This window comes from Microcebus murinus, chromosome 7 (genome assembly GCF_040939455.1).
Source record: "Microcebus murinus isolate Inina chromosome 7, M.murinus_Inina_mat1.0, whole genome shotgun sequence".
NCBI lineage: Eukaryota > Metazoa > Chordata > Mammalia > Primates > Cheirogaleidae > Microcebus > Microcebus murinus.
Window position 1 is genome coordinate 89,693,725 of NC_134110.1, and position 18,921 is coordinate 89,712,645.

The 18,921-nt window shown below is 32.9% G+C and overlaps 1 protein-coding gene across 17 annotated transcripts in view; it reads right to left on the reverse strand.

The window, feature by feature from the left end:
* The window catches only part of CSPP1 (centrosome and spindle pole associated protein 1), a 121,650-nt gene that overhangs the window by 43,375 nt on the left and 59,354 nt on the right, over positions 1 to 18,921 (reverse strand). For all 17 annotated transcript variants that reach the window (XR_012920206.1, XR_012920211.1, XR_012920207.1 and 14 more), the window contains 2 exons: positions 10,742 to 10,871; positions 7,596 to 7,743 (listed from right to left, as the gene is read on the reverse strand). Coding sequence is in view for 3 of the 17 variants with exons in the window: in XM_076005245.1 (XP_075861360.1) it covers positions 7,596 to 7,743; positions 10,742 to 10,871 (278 nt within the window). In the remaining 14 variants the exon portion in view is untranslated. The remainder of the gene's footprint in view (positions 1 to 7,595; positions 7,744 to 10,741; positions 10,872 to 18,921) is intronic.

Below are 18,921 nucleotides of genomic sequence, written 5' to 3' on the forward strand. Positions count from 1 at the left end.
TCAAACAAAATAACTCAAACATGAAATCAATCTCACTGTCATCCAATTCACTAAAACAGCATAAGACAGGCCTGTATATATGTCACTATGAATAATATTACACACAGTATTCTTCTATTTTTTCCTACTATTAGACTGCAGTATATCAAGTCCATTCCTTCCAGATGATACCCAGATCTCTGCTGCCAAACTAGCAAGTGCTTAGGAAATGCAATCTCAGTTTGATAGTCAACTACACAAACTGTACATTAAGAGATAAATATCCTATATCTAAACAAACTTCAAATTCAATAACATATTATCTACTATTGTGGTTACACAATGACCTCTCAATTAGAGTAATATTCAATGTATTTATATAAGAGGAAAATTAATTTCATCAGAGTACATAATTATTATTTAAGACTATCAGATTTAGTAATCAAAACAAATCCATGTTGCCTTTTACTGGAAAAAATGATTTGTCAATCAACTGGTCACTCCTTTTACATCTTTCTGTGAAGGGGTAAAATATAAGATTTGAAATCAGCTAAAAACTGAAAATAAAAAAAGGTACCTGAATCAAGAGTGTAATTTGCCAATTGCAAAGATTGGACTTTATTTTAAATGTAAATTATATCACTTAATATAAAATTATAAACATTACAAGAATAATTCTATAACTGACAGAATAACCAAAAAAAAAAAAGCCACAGATTCATAAGTGGGAAAATATTATAATTCTACTCCCTAAACAATTTATCAGACCAGCACTTACTTATATGATACAGATAAACATACATAAATATTACTTGTTTTCATTCTTTGTTTTATCTTTTTTTATAAACCTAAATGAATACTTTGAAATTAAATTCAGAAGTTAGCTGCTGCTCTTTATATTTTGGTGGAAGATACACACTAAAATATTTTTTAATGGCTAAGTTAAATATTACTATAAGCCCACGATTATTCAATAATTCATGGCTGACATACAAATTCTTTTATAAGGAATTAATTCAGAAAGTTAAGCAAAATTTCCAACCCTAGCCACTACTGGTAATGCATATTTCAAAATTAACCTAGTTTAAAATATATACGCTTACAGAGATCACAGTCTCTAAAGTTAGTAAAAATCTAACTGGTGGTACATAAAATAAATCTCACATACTTAAAAACAATGAAATCATTAAAAGTATATTTTCTCAACAAAACAGAATACAAACTAGAATAAAAGAAAACTGTCTGCAAAATCTCCATATACTTGAAAAATTTTAAAACCTACTTCTAAATAACTGATGGGTCAAATAAAACCAAAAGAAAAATGAGAAAGTTGAATTGAATGACATTAAAAAATAAAACATAACAAAATATGTGAGACACAGCTAAAACTACTCAGAGGCAAATTTGTAGCATATTTAAATTCACAGAAAATAAATAATGTCTCAAATCATAATCTAAGTGTCTAAGTGAAGAAATTAGAAGAAGAAAGGTAAGCACAAAGCAAACTAAAGGAAGAAAAGAGTAGAAATAAAAGCAGAAATCCATGAGACAGGAAGAAAATAAATGAAAACGCTATTTTATGAAAATATCAATAAAACTGATAAACCTCCAGCCAGATTGATTAAGAAAAAAAGAGAATATATAAACTGCAAATCAGGAATGAATGAGGAGCCATCACTGTAGGTTCTACAGACATTAGAAGAAGAAATATTATGAACCTTATGCCAGTAAATTCAATGCTTAAATAAAATGGATAAATTCCTTGAATGATCCAAACCACCAAAGCTCATAAAAGAAGAAATAAACTGAATACTTCTTTACCTATTAAATAAATTCAATCTATAGTTTAAAACCTTCCCAAAATAGAAATTCCCAGCCCACATGGCTTTACTGATAACTTCTACCAACAGAAGAAACACTTCCCAACTTTTGTTATGAGGCTAACATTACCTTGATACCAAAACCAGACAGTGACATAAGAGAATGAAAACAGACAAGTGTCTCTTATGTGCCTAGATGCAAAATCCCCTAGCAAAACATTAGCAAATCTAATTATACAAAATATATATTAAAAAAGACAAATGCAGCACAGCATATCCTAGGAATGCAAAACTGGTTGAATATCCAAAAATCAATCAATGTAATTTGTTAGAAGGGTACCCATATGTTAGAAGGGTAAAAATACCACATTATCATCTCAATAGATGCAGAAAAGCACTTGACAAAATCCAACATACATGAATAATAAAAACTCTGAGCAAAGTAGAATAGAAAAAAAAATTCTCAATGTGATAAAAGAAAAACCTTCAAAAAGCCTGTAACTAGCTTAATGGTAAAAGACTCAATGCTTTCTACCTAAAATCTTGAACAAACAACAATGTTTGCTTTCATGACTTCTAAACATTGTACTGGAGTTCCTAACTATTACAAAAAGCAAGTAAAATAAAAGACATTTAGATTGGAAAGGAAGAAGTAAAACTAGCTTTGCAGGTAATATGATTGTCTGCATTAAAAAAAAAAAACCTGCAAAGAATATACAAAAAACTAGTAAAACTAACAAGTGAGTTTATAGCAAGGACATAGAATACAAGGATGATATACAAAAATCAACCATATCTTTAGGGATACAATTGCTATATACAAGATCTGCCAGTGAAAACTACAAAATACTGCTGAAAGAAAAAACTAACTAGAAAGAAATAAATGAACAGATATTCCACATATGTGGATCAAAAAACTCAATATTGTTAAGATGTTGCCTGCCCCAATATTGATCTATTGTCAATGCAATCCCAATGAAAATCCTGCCACATTTTGTTGAAGTAAAACTAATAGTAAAACTTGCAAGAAGTTGTCAAAACAACCTTGAAAAAGAAGAACAAAGTTGGAGAACTCACACTTTCAAAACTTACCACAAAACTACAGCAATCAGGAGAGTATGATACAGGCAAAAGGAATACAACAGTGGAACACAACTGAAAATCCAGAAATAAGTTTATGGTCAACTTATTTTTAATAAAGATATCAAGACAACTTAATGTGGAAAATGTTCTAAAGTGTGACTGTAGCACAACTGTGTGAATACACTAAAAACTATTGAAATGTACACTTTACGTGGGTAAACTATGTGGTATGGGAATTAGATCTCAAGAAAGCTATTATACATGGGGGGAGGGCAAGAGCGAGAGAGAGAAACTGTCACAGATTGGAGGAGACTAAAGAGACATGAACTAAATGCAATATAAAATCTTGGACTTGGGCCTATAATAGAATAACAACATTACATGAGAAACTGGTAAAATCCAAATAAGGAATGTGATTTAATTAATAACATTAATTAAAGGTTAATTTCTAGTTTTAATCATTGTGCCATGATTATCTAAGATGTTAACATTAGGGGAAACAGGATGAAGGATACTTTCTATACCATCTTTGCAACTCTTCTATAAGTCTTAAATTATTTCACAATAGAAAGTTAAAATAAACAATGAGGTATCACTATACAATTAATAGAATGACTAAAATTTTATTAATAAAGATACACAATTCAAGTGCTGATGAAAATTCAAAACTGGAAATCTCTTAGTTTTCTGGTAGGAATACAAAATGGTACAACCAATTTGGAAAATGGTCTGGCAGTTTCTTACAAAGTTAAACATACTTACTATACATCCCAGCAATCCCATTCTTAGGCACTTACCCAAGAGAAATGAAAATGAAAATTTGTATTCATATAGAGACCTGTAAGTGAATGTTTATAACAGCTTTATTCATAATAGCTTTAAACTGGAAAGAACGCAAACATCCGTCCATCAACTGGTAAATGGATAAACATTCGTGGTACCGCCAAACAACGCAATACTACTCAGTATTAAAAAGAAATAAGCTACTGACATATGCAGACATATGCAACAACATGGATGAATCTCTAAAACATTATGTTAAAAGACAAATGTCAGGAAAAAAGGCAAACTATTATGCCAGAGAGCAGATCACAGGTTGGCAGGGGTAGATGCATGGGTAAGAAGAATACTGACAGTAAAGGGATGCAGGGAACTTTGTGCAGTGCTGGAAATGTTGTATATCCTGACTGTGGTAGTGATAGTTACTAGAATCAGTTGTCAAAACTCACTAAATTTTTAAAGAGTGAATTTTATTATACCTCAATCAACATAAAAAGGAAACATAAGTCTAACTAGGGCAAATACAATACATAAAAGAAATACAAATATATAATAGAACATACATGAAGAAATGTTTAATTGTGCTATTATTCAAGTAGAACTATGAGACACTTATTGTCATCTTTCAAGTTGGTTAAGTTTTTAATTTTATTTTTATTGACTTTTTTCTTTTGGTGTAGTTTTATAAATTTTTAACACGTTTATTTCATGTAATATAACTTATAATCAAGATACAGAAAAATCCTATCATCTAAAAAACTTCATCATGCTATCTCTTTATAGCTATTTCCTCTCTCTACCCATAACCCCTGGCAACCACTGATTTGTTCTCCTTCCCTATACTTTCCTCATTTTGAGAATATCATATAATGGAAACATACATGTGTATGTAACCTTCAGAGAAGGGCTTCTTTCACTTAGCTTAATGCCTATGAGAGTTTTCCAAGTTGTGTGCATCAACAATTCATTTTTATTGCTGAATAGTATCACAGTATGGATATGCCACAGTTTCCTTATCCATTCAACTACTGAAAGACACTAGAACATAGTTTTTTTATAGGACCTTGAATAAAAAACTTTAATGAATAAAGAATTGAGAAACAAAACAGATTAAAGTACAAATAATTAAAATGAGATCAAGTTATTTTGAAAGGGTTAATGCTATCTTATAGTTGTGTGAATAACAGATTCTAATATTTAATTGTAACAACTATACCTTATAAAGGAATCTTAGTTAAGATAAGGGTAAAGATTCAATTTCATTAATTTCCTTGAATAAAACATCAAAACAGAATAGGAGTCATTAGAAAAGTCAGCAGCAGAATTCAAGTTAGCCAAGATAAAGTATAGAGTCTATGTGGTCTTGTCATCACACTGCTTTGTACTACATATTTCAAATATAATAATACAAAAATTACATTCCCTTTTCTAAAATGTAATAGCCACATATAAAATAAACTGATATTCTTTAAGTGATGAATTCACATGCTTTGAAAATACCATCGAAAGAGAGTTCCACTGTGTGATAAAATAGTTTACTTTTTCTATTTCATGGAATGACTACAGCATTAAATAAGCAAACTTAATAAAAATGGAGATTTCAGAAAACTTATCTCCATTCTTATTAGGTCAAGCAATTCTAGAACAAAATTTTATAATTCAATAACCCAAACTTATCCTACTCACTTCCACCAATTAAATGCACACAGAACACCATAATTGTATTGTTTGAACCAGAAATAATCTTAGAGGGAGCCTAAAAAGTCCTAGTAAATTGCTTTATTCCAGCGTTTACCAACGTTTCAGTCATTTAAGCACCTCTTTCATGGTACCTAGTATATTTCTACTGATTCACAATTTAAATTATTGTAGCAAAGATTGCTACAATATGCTTATGCTTATCAATCCCATGTCCTCCTCCTGGGCATAAAGAAACTTAAACTTCCCAGCTCAGGCAAGGGTTGGGAACTGCAGCCTTAGGGACACATGGGACCTTCTGGATCCTTGAGTGCAGCCTTTTGACTGAATCTAAATCCTTTTAATAAAATCCTTTTAATAAAGGGATTTGTTCTGTGAAGTTCAGATTCGGTTGAAGAGCCACACTTAGTGATTCAAAGGACCACATGTGGTCTTGAGGCCGCAGGTTCACAAGGCAAAGGGGCTATTCCTCCACTTCTAGGCCAGGCCACAAAAAAAAACCCTTACCTTATTCTCCCCGGCGCCCCCTGGACCTTGCCTGTGCAGCTACAAAGGACTCCAAAACGGAGGAGTGACATAAAGCAAGTGGTTGGATTCCTGAGTTACTTCTTGGAGGAGAACCAACCAAACAGCATCAGAACAGGACATAAGTGAGAAGTAAACTTATACTGCCTTACACCTCTGAGAATTTGGGATTGATGATTACAATATTTTTATTAAATGCCTAGACTAATACATGAAATTACTTTAAAAAAATGTTATAGCACTATTCATAAATGAAAAACCACTTATTTTTAATCTATTTTCAAGCAAACGCTTAAATCTATTAAAATAAGAAATGTTCATCTATGCATCACCTAAAATCACCTCATCTATAGAGAAAGTACTAAGAGTTCCAATCTTCCAAACCTGAGAAAAATATATCCTTAAGGAAGGAGAGGAACAAATCTTTTGGAAAGGAAAAAAGTTATGAAATTAAGTGGGCCTCAAATACGTCTTTTAAAAAAAAACAATATTTAATGAAGAATCAAAGGCATAATAATACATAAGAACTCTAATAACTCAATATCCAAACAATCTCCTATCACTCACCTATTCCTACATTAACTCACAACACCTAAAAAGAACAAGAAATCCACATTGTTACCATTTTAATTGGTACTTTATTATCCTCTATTTCTCATTTCTAACTAAATAATTTTCAAAAACCAATTATCTTTGCTCTACTTTTATTCTGCTTAACTAAAAGCTAATCAAAGACCATCCTAATATACAATCAGCTTTTTGCATCTGTGGGTTTTGCATCTGTGGATTCAACCAACTGCAGATGGAAAATATACCCCCCAAAAAAGCGATGCTAATTTCTGTATTAAATATGTACATTTTTCTTGTCATTATTCCCTAAACAATACAGTATAACAATTTACATAGTATTTACATTGTATAAGGTATTATAAGTAATATAGAGACAATTTAAAGTATAAAGGAGTGTATGTATAGATTATTTGCAAATACTATACCATTTTATATAAGGGCTTTGAGCCTGCACGGATTTCAGTATCCACAGGAGGTCCTAAAGCCAATTCCCCCATGCTTACTTACCAAGCTATATATAATAAGTTGTATAAAGCCACTCTTTTCAAAGTGTTTGTTGTGTAATTACTAGATCAAAAAAATTTGAGAGTACATAATTGAAAGATAAATGAAAGAATTATGCAACATGCCAGAAAGTTTCTAAGATCAAGTCTTTGTTTTCTTTTTCCAAGGAGTGTTTGCACTGAGCAGGCATATTGTATATATTATAATTAAACACTAGATTCCTTCCCATACCATTTTAGATCAAGATATCTTAATAGTTTAAAAAGAAAACATGTAGCATGAGTTTTATCATTTTTACTAGAAAATAAAGAAAATATTCTAAATACTAGTTTGGGTAGAAACTTAGCAACATGAAGTTTTCCCTGCAATTAGATTTTATCATTAAAGGAAGAAAAATTTGTAATAAGAAAAAGTGAACAGAACACTGAAGAAGAAAGGCTTTCTAGCCTGTTATTGTAACTATTATCAATTATTCTAATATCAGTTATTCTATCTATTATCTCATGCCTTAAGCTACCTCAGAAGAGACCTTGCTTTACAGGCTATGATTCCTACATTGCTTTCTACTCCCCACTCTTTTAAAAAGTGAAAAATAATTTAGTTTATTTTTAAAACAAGTCAAGGGAAATAACATACTTATCAGATTTCCTTTCACATCCCTGAGAGGAGCACCACCTCCACCTTTTCCCCAGGGGTTGTAGGTTCTCATTTCAGCTTCTAATTTAGCTTCATATTCTTCTTTTTCTTCACGTTCTTTCTTCCTTCTTTCTTCTCTTTCCCGAATCTTAACATAAGACATATTTAAATTAAGTGCTGACAAGTATTCTGATACAAGAGGTTAGTAATCCTAGATGTTATTTCCTCTTCCATGTTACAAAAATAAATTGGAGATGTTTTTTCAGTAGGCTTCACTGCAAAGTTTAAAATCACAGTATATGTAATACCCAGTTTAAAAACATTCCAATGGCTGGAATACATCCCAGCTGTTCCCCCATATTATGCCACCAAAGGCCTTTCCAGCCACTAAGGCTACTTCAGACTCAACCTCCCTCTCTCACCCAACTTCTACCTGAGCCATTCCCTCCCTAACCTTGCCAGTTGCAATGGGATCATCAGGATCTCCTTATGTTCCTTTGTCACCTATCCTTTCATAGGGATTTGCCCAGACACAAATTCTACTCCCTACCTCACCAGACCTACTCTCCCTAAGCAAACCTGATTCCCAGATTTCAGCGAGGTTGAAGGCATAAAACTCTTTGGGGAATGTTGGGCTACTTTAAGTACAGGTATACCTTGTTTTATTGTGCTTTACTTTACTGCACTTCACAGATATTGTGTTTTTTACAAATCGAAGGTTTGTGGCAACGCTGCACCAAGCAAGTCTGTCAGCACCATTTTTCCAACAGCATGTGCACACTTCATGACTCTGTGTCAACTTTTGGTAATTCTTGCAATATTTTAAACTTTTTTATGACTATTATATCTGTGACGGTGCTCTGTGATCAGTGATCTTTGATGTTACTATTATAACTATATTGGGGCACCCTGAACAGCACTCATATAGGATAGCAAACTTAACTGATAAATGGTGTGTAGGTTCTGACTGCTCTAACAACTGGCCATTCCTCCATTGCTCTCCCTCTCCTTGGGCCTCCCTAATCCCTGACACACATTATTAAAATTAGGCCAATTAATAACTCTGCAATGGCCTCTAAGTGTTCAAGTAAAAGGGCACATCTCTCATTTATGTGAAAAGCAAAAGATAAGCCAAAAGCTAGGCTTCTTGTGTCAAACAATTAGCCTAGCTGTGAATAAAGAGGCAAAGTTCTTGAAAGAAATTAAAAGTGCTACTCCAGTGAACACATGAAGGATAAGAAAGCAAGACAGCCTTATTGCTGACACAGAGAAAGTTTTAGTGGTCTGGATAGAAGATCAAACCTCCTACAACATTCCCTTAAGCCAAAGCCTAATCCAGAAGGCCCTAACTCTCTTCAATTCTGTGAAGATTGAGAGAGGAGAGGAACCTACAGAAGAAACATATGAAGCTAGCAGGTTGGCTCATGAGGTTACAACTATCTCCATAACATAAAAGTACAAGGTGAAGCAGCAGGTGCTGACAGAAGAAGCTGCAGCAAGTCATCCAGAAGATCTAGCCAAGATCACTGATGAAGGTGGCTACACTAAGCAACAGATTTTCCATGTAGATAAAATAGCCTTCTCTTGGAAGAAGATGTCACCTAGGACTTCATAGCTATCAAGGAGAAACCAATGCCTGGCTTCAAAGCTTCAAAGGACCGGCTGAGTCTCTGTTAGAGGCTAATGCAGCTGCTGGCTTTCTACCATTCAGAAAATTTTAGGACTTTTAAGAATAATGCTAAATTTACTCTGCCTGTGCTCTAGAAATAGAACAAAACCTAGATGTCAGCACATCTATTTACAGCCTGGTTTACTGAATATTTGAAGCTCATTGTTGACACCTACTGCTCAGAAAGATTTCTTTCAAAAGATTACATTGACAATACACCTGATTACCCAAGAGCTCTGATGAAGATATACAAAGAGATGAATGCTGGTTTTGTTCCTGCTAATACAACATCCATTCTGCAGCCCTTGGATCAAGGAGTAATTTCAACTTTCAAGTCTTATTATTTAAGAAATATATTTTGTAAGTCAATCGCTGCCATAAACAGTGATTTGTCTGATGGATCTGGGCAAAGTAAAATGAAAACCTTCTGGAAAGGATTCACCATTCTAGATGACATTAAGAACTCATCACTCATGGGAGGAGGTCAAAATACCAACATTAATAGGAGCTTGAAAGAAGTTGATACCAACCCTCATGCATGACTTTGAGGGCCTCAGGACTTCAATGGAGGAAGTAACTGCACAGATAGCAGAAATAGCAAGAAAACTAGAAGCCTGAAGTTGACAGTAAACTCTTAAACTCTCTTCAAACATTACAAACTATTATACAACAGAATCCATTATCCTACTCCCTAATCATGATATATTTCTTGTATTCCACATCTTGGTTTATAGCGTCTTTATTCTCCTAGATTGGAACACTTGCACTCATCTTCAAGCCCTCTGTTCTTTCTCATTCCCTATATCCAAGTCCTGTCAGTGAAACCTCAGAATTGTCTCTTGGATGTCCTTCCCATCTTCTCCATCTGGTTCAGGGCCTCACCACCTCCCTACTGAACTACCTCAATAATTTACTAAAAAATTTCTCTGCCACATCTCTTTCCCCATTGTTCACACCAAAGCCAATTATCTTCCTACAAGATAAATCTGCTCACATTAACCGATCCTGTCATTTTTTTTTCTTAGCTTAAAATTTCCTTCCTTAGGCTGCCTGTAACAGATGAAAGTGAAAACCCCTTATTAGCCAGTCGATCACAATCCAGCATAACCTAACTCTACACCCTTTCTCCCACACCAATTTCATTCCTAGTATACATCCTATAATAGTATGCACCAGCAATTTCTAAGCTATTCATTGTATAACACACAGCTCAAGTATCAACTACCATGTGAAGATGCCCTCCCAACTGTCACAGGTAATTATTTGCCCTATCCTATGTTTCAAACAGCATTCCACTGTATCCATTTCAAAACTTACCATATTGAATTATAATTATAATAAATAAAAACTATAATATGTAGTTTTTATAATTCTTTATAATATATAGTTTTTATTCTCCCCTCACACTCTGTATTCTAAGGGACCACTGTGCTAACACTTAAGATGTTCAACAGTGAATGAAGGAATGAATGAATACCTGCTGCTGCAAAGCCTCTTGGTAAGACTGAAGTGACTGTTTGGAAGGTTTTGGTTTATCTTCAAAAACCAATCCTGAATTTATTGCATGATCATTTGTAATTTTCAGTTCATTCTGTCCAATCGTATTCCTATATCAAATAATTAAATAATAAATAATTTGAATCCATCTATGACAAAGCAAGAAGAAAATGAAACTCCTTTGAAATAGTATGGCATATAAATACATTTAAAAATAGAGAAGGACATTTCTCTATAAGCCAAAGAAGAATTAAGTGACCCCTTCCTAAGCTTTCCCTCCTGCCTCTGCTTTGACAGTCCATGAAACTTTCAAATTTGCTGGATCTATTTTTTGATCTAGGTGGCAGTTACACAGGAATGAAAAAAAGTTTGTGATAATTCATCAAGCAGTACAATATGACTTAGGCACTTTACTGAACATACAGAAATAATAACATAATAAAAGTCCCTCAAGTAACACCATAATAGCAAATGATTTACTAATAAAATGACTTCCTAGTCATTTCAAGAATAAAACAATTATAGTAAATACAATTTTTTAAAAACTCAAAAGAAAACAAAAAAAATTTTAAACATATTGTGGTTATATTAATATAAATCACAAGCAATAATGTGCTGTGTCTTAAACATAACACATGTTTAAGTACAGGAATATATCCACTTTGAGATAGTCAGATTTTTAAAAATATAAATTATAAAAGATAAATTCAAATGTTGGTTTTATAATAAAATCATAATTATAAAAAAGAAACTATAAAAGTCTCCAAAAACAACATCATTTTAAATAATGTGTTTCCTTTGTGTACTTAACTTATCCAACTTATTACAATCTTTTATTAGCATAAACAACTATGTTTATATATAATGCCAAAGTGGAGTATGAGCGGGTAAAAGGGAAAATGAGGAAAACAAGAGCAAATGGTTCCCAACTGACCTTAAATTTTTTCAGAGCAAGGGTGCTCTCTTCAGGTATAAACGAATAAAGAGGGCTGAGAAGGTTTGGCTGAGTAAACTTAATCTCTTAAAACATACCAGTTATAAATTAGATGGTAAACAATTTATCTCAATATCTATTTCACTCATTATCCTTCCTCACTCACAGACCCGAATTCTTGGCCTTTATTTATCAACTCCTCTCTGGCCCAAAAAAGAAAGGGTTTAAGGACATATGCAGTCAGATCAGGATGGGAGGAAGGGAGGAAATGGTAGGGATATTAATTACAGTTGTCCCTTGGTATACATGGGGGACTGATTCCAAGACACTCCACCTATGTCAAGATCCACACATACTAAAGTCTGGAAGTCAGCCCCAGGGAGCTTCTGTATACAAAAAGTCGGCCCTCCATATATGTGGGTCTCACATCCTGCAAATATTGTATTTTTAATCTGCATTTGGTTGAAAACAAAGTTGCATGTAAGTGGACTTGCACAATTCAAACCCATGTTATGAAAGGTCAATTGTATACAATTCAATGATGTTCACAGAATTTACAGAGTTGTGCAACCATCACCACAATCAAGTTTTAGAACATTTCCATAACCTAAAAATATCCCTTATACCCATAATGCAATCAATACCCACTCACTCCCTAACCCCAAGGCCCAGGTGATCACTAATAACCTGCATTCTGTCTCTACAGATTTGCTCTTTTTAGGCATTTAATACAAATGGAACCATGCAATATGTACAGATTCTTTCACTTAGCATAATATTTTTAAGATTCATTCATATTACAGCATATCAGTAGTTCATCACTATTTATTGCTGAATAGTACTGCACTGTATGACTAATATACATTTTGTTTATCCATTCACCAGTTGAGAGACATTTGAATTGTTCCTACTTTTTGGCTATTGTGAATAATGCTGCTGCTACTATAAACATTCATATACAAGTCTGTTTATTACATATTTTTTTGTTTTCTGTTGTGGAGGGTTCTGTGCAAGACAGTTTTTGGATTTTTTTCTCTTTTTATAGATTTAAAGGGTACAAACACAGTTTGGTTACATGGACATACTGCCCAGCTGTGAAGTCCCATCACCCGAATAGTGTACATTGTACCCATTAGGTAATTTTTCATCCCTCCCTCTCCTCCTACCTTCCTACCCTCTCACCCCTCCGAGTCTTCAATGTCTATCATCCCACTATGTCCATGGGTACACATTATTTAGTTCCCACTTATAAATGACAACATGGTGGTATTTGACCTTCTGAGTTATTTCACTTAATATAATGGCCTCCAGTTCCACTTTTGTTGCTGTAAAAGACATGATTTCATTCTTTTTTATGGCTGTGTAGTATATTCTTTAGTGTATATACACTACACTTACATTTTCTTTATCCAGTCATCCACTGATGGACAATTAGCTTAATTCCATATATTTGATATTGTGAATAGTGCTGCAATAAATATATGAGTGCAGGTAACTTTTTAACATAATGATTTCTTTTCCTTTGGGTATGTTACCCAGTAGTGGGATTGTTGGATCTAATAATTCTATTTTTAGTTCTTTGAGAAATCTCCTTACTGTTTTCCATAGAGGTTGTACTAATTTACATTCCTACCAACAGTATATAAACATTCCCTTTTCTTTGCATCCTCGCCAACATCTTTCATTTTTGATTTTTTAATAATAGCCATTCTGAATGGTATAAGATGGTATCTCACTCTGGTTTTAATTTGCATTTCTCTCTGATGATTAGTGATGTTGAGCATTTCTCTTGATGTATGCCTAGGAATAGGTAAGTTTATGTTTAACTTTTTAAGAAACCACCATTTCCTGCAACTGCTTTTTATACACTGACTTTGTAATTAGTAACTATGCTAAAACTTTCATGTTAATTCTAATATTTTAGCTGTATATTCTTTTGAAAAGAATATCAGTTTACTCTCTTCCTTTCTAATCCTTGTACCTGTCTTTGTTCCTTTCACTTTTATTTTTGCCGTTGCTGAAATTATTAAGCCCTAAAGGGAAATGATGATAGTAAGAATAACCTCAAAAAGAATGTTTTAAATCTATCATCAAGTAAAATGCGTGATGTAGGTTTTTCATGTTTATGCTTTCTCAGTTAAATAGGTTCACCTATAACCTATTTTGTTAAGTTTTAAAATCACTAATGGATAATTATTAAAGCTTTTCCTGTATCTATTAAGATGATCATATAGTTTTTCTTTATTCTGTTAATATGGTATATTACAGTAATTGATTTTATATCTAACACCAATTAGCTCTTAGATATATCAGACACTGTTCTAGACACTTTATAAATTTTAATTCATTCAATCCTCACAACCACCCTGAGAGTTAATATCATGATTATCCCAATTAACAGACCAGGAGTGAAAGTAAGAAACATGCCCCAAGGTAATGACTAGTGAAGCCTGCATTCAAACCAAGGCAATCTGGCTGCAAAGTCCATGCTCTCAATTGATATGCTCTACTGCATTTAACCATCCTATATTCCACAGTAATTCTAATTTAGATGAATTATCCTTTTTATACATTGCAAGGTTCAGTTTTACAGTTTTTATGTCGATGCTCATGAGTGAAAGTAGCTTATAATTTCCCATTTCCATACTAGCCTTTTCAGGTTTATGTATCAAGATTATGACAGTCTCATAATAGTAGCTGGAAAGTATTCCCTCATTATATATTCTGCATTAGTTTGTGTAAGATTGGATTTATTATTTTGTTGAATGATTAATAAAATTTACCAGTCCATCTAAGCCTAGAGTTTATTTTGTGGGAAGAATTGAAACTTTGGATCCAATTTATTAATAGTTTCGATATTATTCAGGTTTCTAAAAGTCAGTTTTATTAAGTTAAATTTTAATAGGAATTTTTCTTCACCTAAATTTTCAAATTCATTGGCAAAGAATCATTCATAATATTTCATATATCCTTATTGTCTTTTTAAAGTTTACTACTATATTGACAGTTCCTTTTTCATTTTTAATATTTCTTATTTACTCCTGTCTCTCTTATATCTTGATCAACCTTCAAGAGAGATCTATTTTATCAGTCTTTTCAAGGAACCTATGCTAGACTGTTGATCCTCTATATTGTATGTTTCTATTTTATTAATTTCTGTTCTGTTCTTTATTATTTCTTTCCTTGATTGTTTGGGTTTACTTTACTGCTTTCTTTCCACTTCTTAGATGCATGACCATTTAATTTTCACCGTATTTTATATATTTTCTAATTTATCTTCTAATTTCCAACATATAGAAATATTTTTAATTTTTAAAATGGATCTCTAGTTGAAATGATCCATAAGATATTAATCCACTAAAATTTATTGAGACTTGCTTTAAGGGCTAAGATGCAATGATATTAAATATGCATAAATATTCCTGTGAGATTAGTAAAAATAGGTATTCTAAAATTTTGAGTACATTTTTATACATTTCCATTAGAATAAGCTTGTTAATTATGCTAAGTGAATTCTTCTAAAACTTTATTTATCTGCTGTATCTATCACTTATGAGAAAAAGTGATAACATCTCACACTATGCTTCTGTATTTATCTCTTTTTTCCATATAGTTATTTCAAATTTTGCTCTGAGGCCATATTACTGGGTACACAAAAATTTTTAATCATTTTGTCCACCTAAAATGAACCTTTACTCTTTACAAAACATCCTATTTTTTCCTCATCCTATGACTGAAAAATACATTTTATCTGATGTTAATACAGCTAAATAAACGTTTTAATTCATATTCTTCTACTATATCTTTTACTTTGAACTTTTCTATGCCATTATTTAAATATATGTCTTATAAGTAACAGGTAGCTTCGATTTTGCTTTGGTATCTAGTATAACAAACTTTCTCTTTGTACTGGAATTTTGAACTAGGTACTTAACTACTTACTGATACCAAATTTAATTTGATTTATAACCAGGTTAAGTAGGTACCTTAAACTTATGGTTTTTTTCTCTCCTTTTGTAAATTAAGCAAATTCTTAACTCATTCCATCTCCGAAGTTGAAAAAGATCAGTTACTAAAATAAAACATTTCTCAATTTTGTTGTGGTTCTTCCTTTTTGAATTTTTTCCTCTATTATGTAAGCTGGACCTTCTGTTCCCATACTTTTAGTGGTTACCCTAGAAATATAACACCACATCTATACTTATGAAAGACTAAAGCTAATCAAAATCTTTACCATCCTCCCAAATGATACAAAGATTAAATTGTGCTAAAAAAGTATATGGAAAGAAGATAGTGTGTACACCAAAATAGCTAACAGAGTCACAGGTTCCTTCCACCTCTATCTAATTAGGCCAAAGTGCTTGGAAATAAACAGATACATTGAAAAGTATTTGGTGGTAAGAAAATTCAGCTGATCATTCAGTTATCTAACTTTTATTATTATATAACAAGTTCATACTTTTTAATGTGACATTCAGAAAAATTTAATAGAAAACAAATAACTTAAAAAACTACACTGAGGATGGGGATCAGGATTAACTATAAATGAGCAGAGAGATCTTACTGGGGCAAGAAAATGTTCTAAAACTGATTTATAGAAAGTATTTCCAGATGGCAGAATAAAAACCTTTGAAAATCTGCTACTCCATTAAAGCAATGAGAACACTACTCAAAATTGTTAAAACCTACTTTTTTATAATTCTGGTGCTATGGATTGAATTGTGTTCATATCTTGAAGCCCTAACCACCATATGATGGTATTTGGAGATGGGGATTTGGGGAGTTAATCAGGTTTAGATGAGATCAGAAGGATACAGTCCTCAGGAGGGGATTACGTACCCTTATAAGAAGAGAAAGGGTGGTGGGGAGAGACCAGAGAACTTGCTCTCTCTATACCATGTGAGGGTACAGCGAGAAGGCAGCTGTCTCCAAGCCAGAAAAAGGGCCCTCACCAAGAGCTAAATCCACTTACACCATGATCTTGGACTTCCAAGCCTCCAGAACTCTGAGAAATAAATGTCTGTTGTTTAAGTCACTCACTCCATGATATTTTGTTACACCAGCCCAAGTTAAGATATCTGGAAATTAATGAAGGGCTTGCAACAACCCCAGGAGAGTTTGCTTTTTTTTTTTTTAAAGCCTGATTTTCAGGAAGAATAGTAAACCTTGTGGCATTTGAACTTGCCATTTACCATTCAATTTCTCCTTAGTTCTACTATAGTCTTAAAATCTAACAGCCTTCCAAAGACAGTTGTTATGAAACCAGTAGAGTAGCCTATCATCCAATGGACAGGCAGAATAGGCTTGGAGCTCCCCTCAAAAAAAACTCTAGAAAAATGTCACTATTTGACTCATCTGGCAGCTCTCAAGAAAAGCCCCATTCACTAGCCCTGTCTTTATTTCATCAGACTCAGAACTCCCCATCCTGAGGTGTTTGTAGAAAACTATCAGCAGCAATTATTTAACAACACAGATATCCAAGACAGTGATACCAACAGGGCAAGCAAAAGGCTAACCAATAAAATTACAAGAAAAATCTGGGAAATGACATATCCATGAGGGCTTAAAAAATGCCAACATATTCCTGGTAATTTAGAAAGCCACATGTGTGTACAGTTATGCAGATACCTAGTAAAGCTCTGAGAACACTCTAACCTCTCACCTCTAATTGGCATTGAGGCTCTGTGCAAGTCAAATATGAAGCTAAACCAAAGATGTAAACTGCCAAGGTACTGAAGGCATGTCCCAACACACACACACAGAAACCTGTGCATAAGCTGGGAGACTTTTTGGTTCAAAAGCCTTTAAAGAAATCTCAGTCCAATGATGGGCTAACCATTAAGTTAACAGGGATTTTGGTAGCCACGTATAACATCAGCTGAAGTAAACACAAAGAAATAAAGAGCACCAGATAACTATGTAGGTAAATATGAAAGATATTACAAATGTACCTATGGTTTGTAACTCTATTCTACTTTATTGATTAAAAGACAACTACATAAGGCAATAATTATGAAACTGTGGTGACAGACTTAAATGTATAAAGATGTAATTTGTACGACAACAGCATCAAGTAGAGGTAGAAGAATGACATTATATTGGAGAAAAAGTTTGTACACCATTGAAATTAAGTTGTTATTAATCTAAACTCAATTATTTTAAATGAAGATGTTAGTTTTAATCTGCAAGGAAACCACAAAAAAGCCTCAAAATTATACAGAAAGAAACAAGGAAATTAAAGTTGAATGATTTTGAATATTTAACATAAAAGAAAGGAATAAAGGAGGATTACAGGAACAAAAAATATATAAGACATATTGAAAAAATAGCAAAATGGCAGATATAAATCCTACCTTAACAGGAATTACATTAAATGTATATATCGGCAAAGGCTGGCAGAATGAGTAAAAAGGTAAATAAAAACAAGCATGCAACTGAATTTGGTCTACATAGAGATACCCTTTAGATTCAAATATACAAATAGATGGAGGGTAAATATGGAAAAGTATATGCCATGCAAACATTAACTAAAGGAGAACCACAATAGCAATATTTATATCACAAAAAAATATACTTTAAGAAAAAAATTGTTACCAGAGACAAAATGTCTTATAAAAAGTTCAGATCATTAGTAAGACATAACAATTATAAACATGTACACATATAACAACCTAAGACAAAGAAAGTAAAAACTGACAGAATTAGAGAAATAGACAATTCAAAAATAATAGCTGGGGATTTCAATACCCCACCTCTAATAATAGACAGAACTACACAGAGGAGTAAACAAGGAAATGAAATAAGCAATACTATAAACCAACTAGATCTAAGAGACACTGATAGAATAATGCAATCAACAACATGACAATACACATTCTTCTCAAGCGCATATGGAACATTCTCCAGCACAGACTACGTTAGGTCATAAAATAAGCCACAATAAATTAAAAAGGAATAACTGAAATCATACAAAGTATGTTCTCCAACTACAATGTAATTATAATAGAGATGTAACAGAAGGAAATTTGGGAAACTCACAATTATGTGAAAATTAACACACTCCAAAATAAAAAAACAGGTCAATGAAGAAATCAAAAAAGAAACTGGGGCTGGGTACAGTGGCTCACACCTGTAATCCTAGCACTCTGGGAAGCTGAAGTGGGAGGATCACTTGAGGTGAGGAGTTCGAACTCAGCCTGAGCCAGAGTGAGACCCTGCCTCCACCA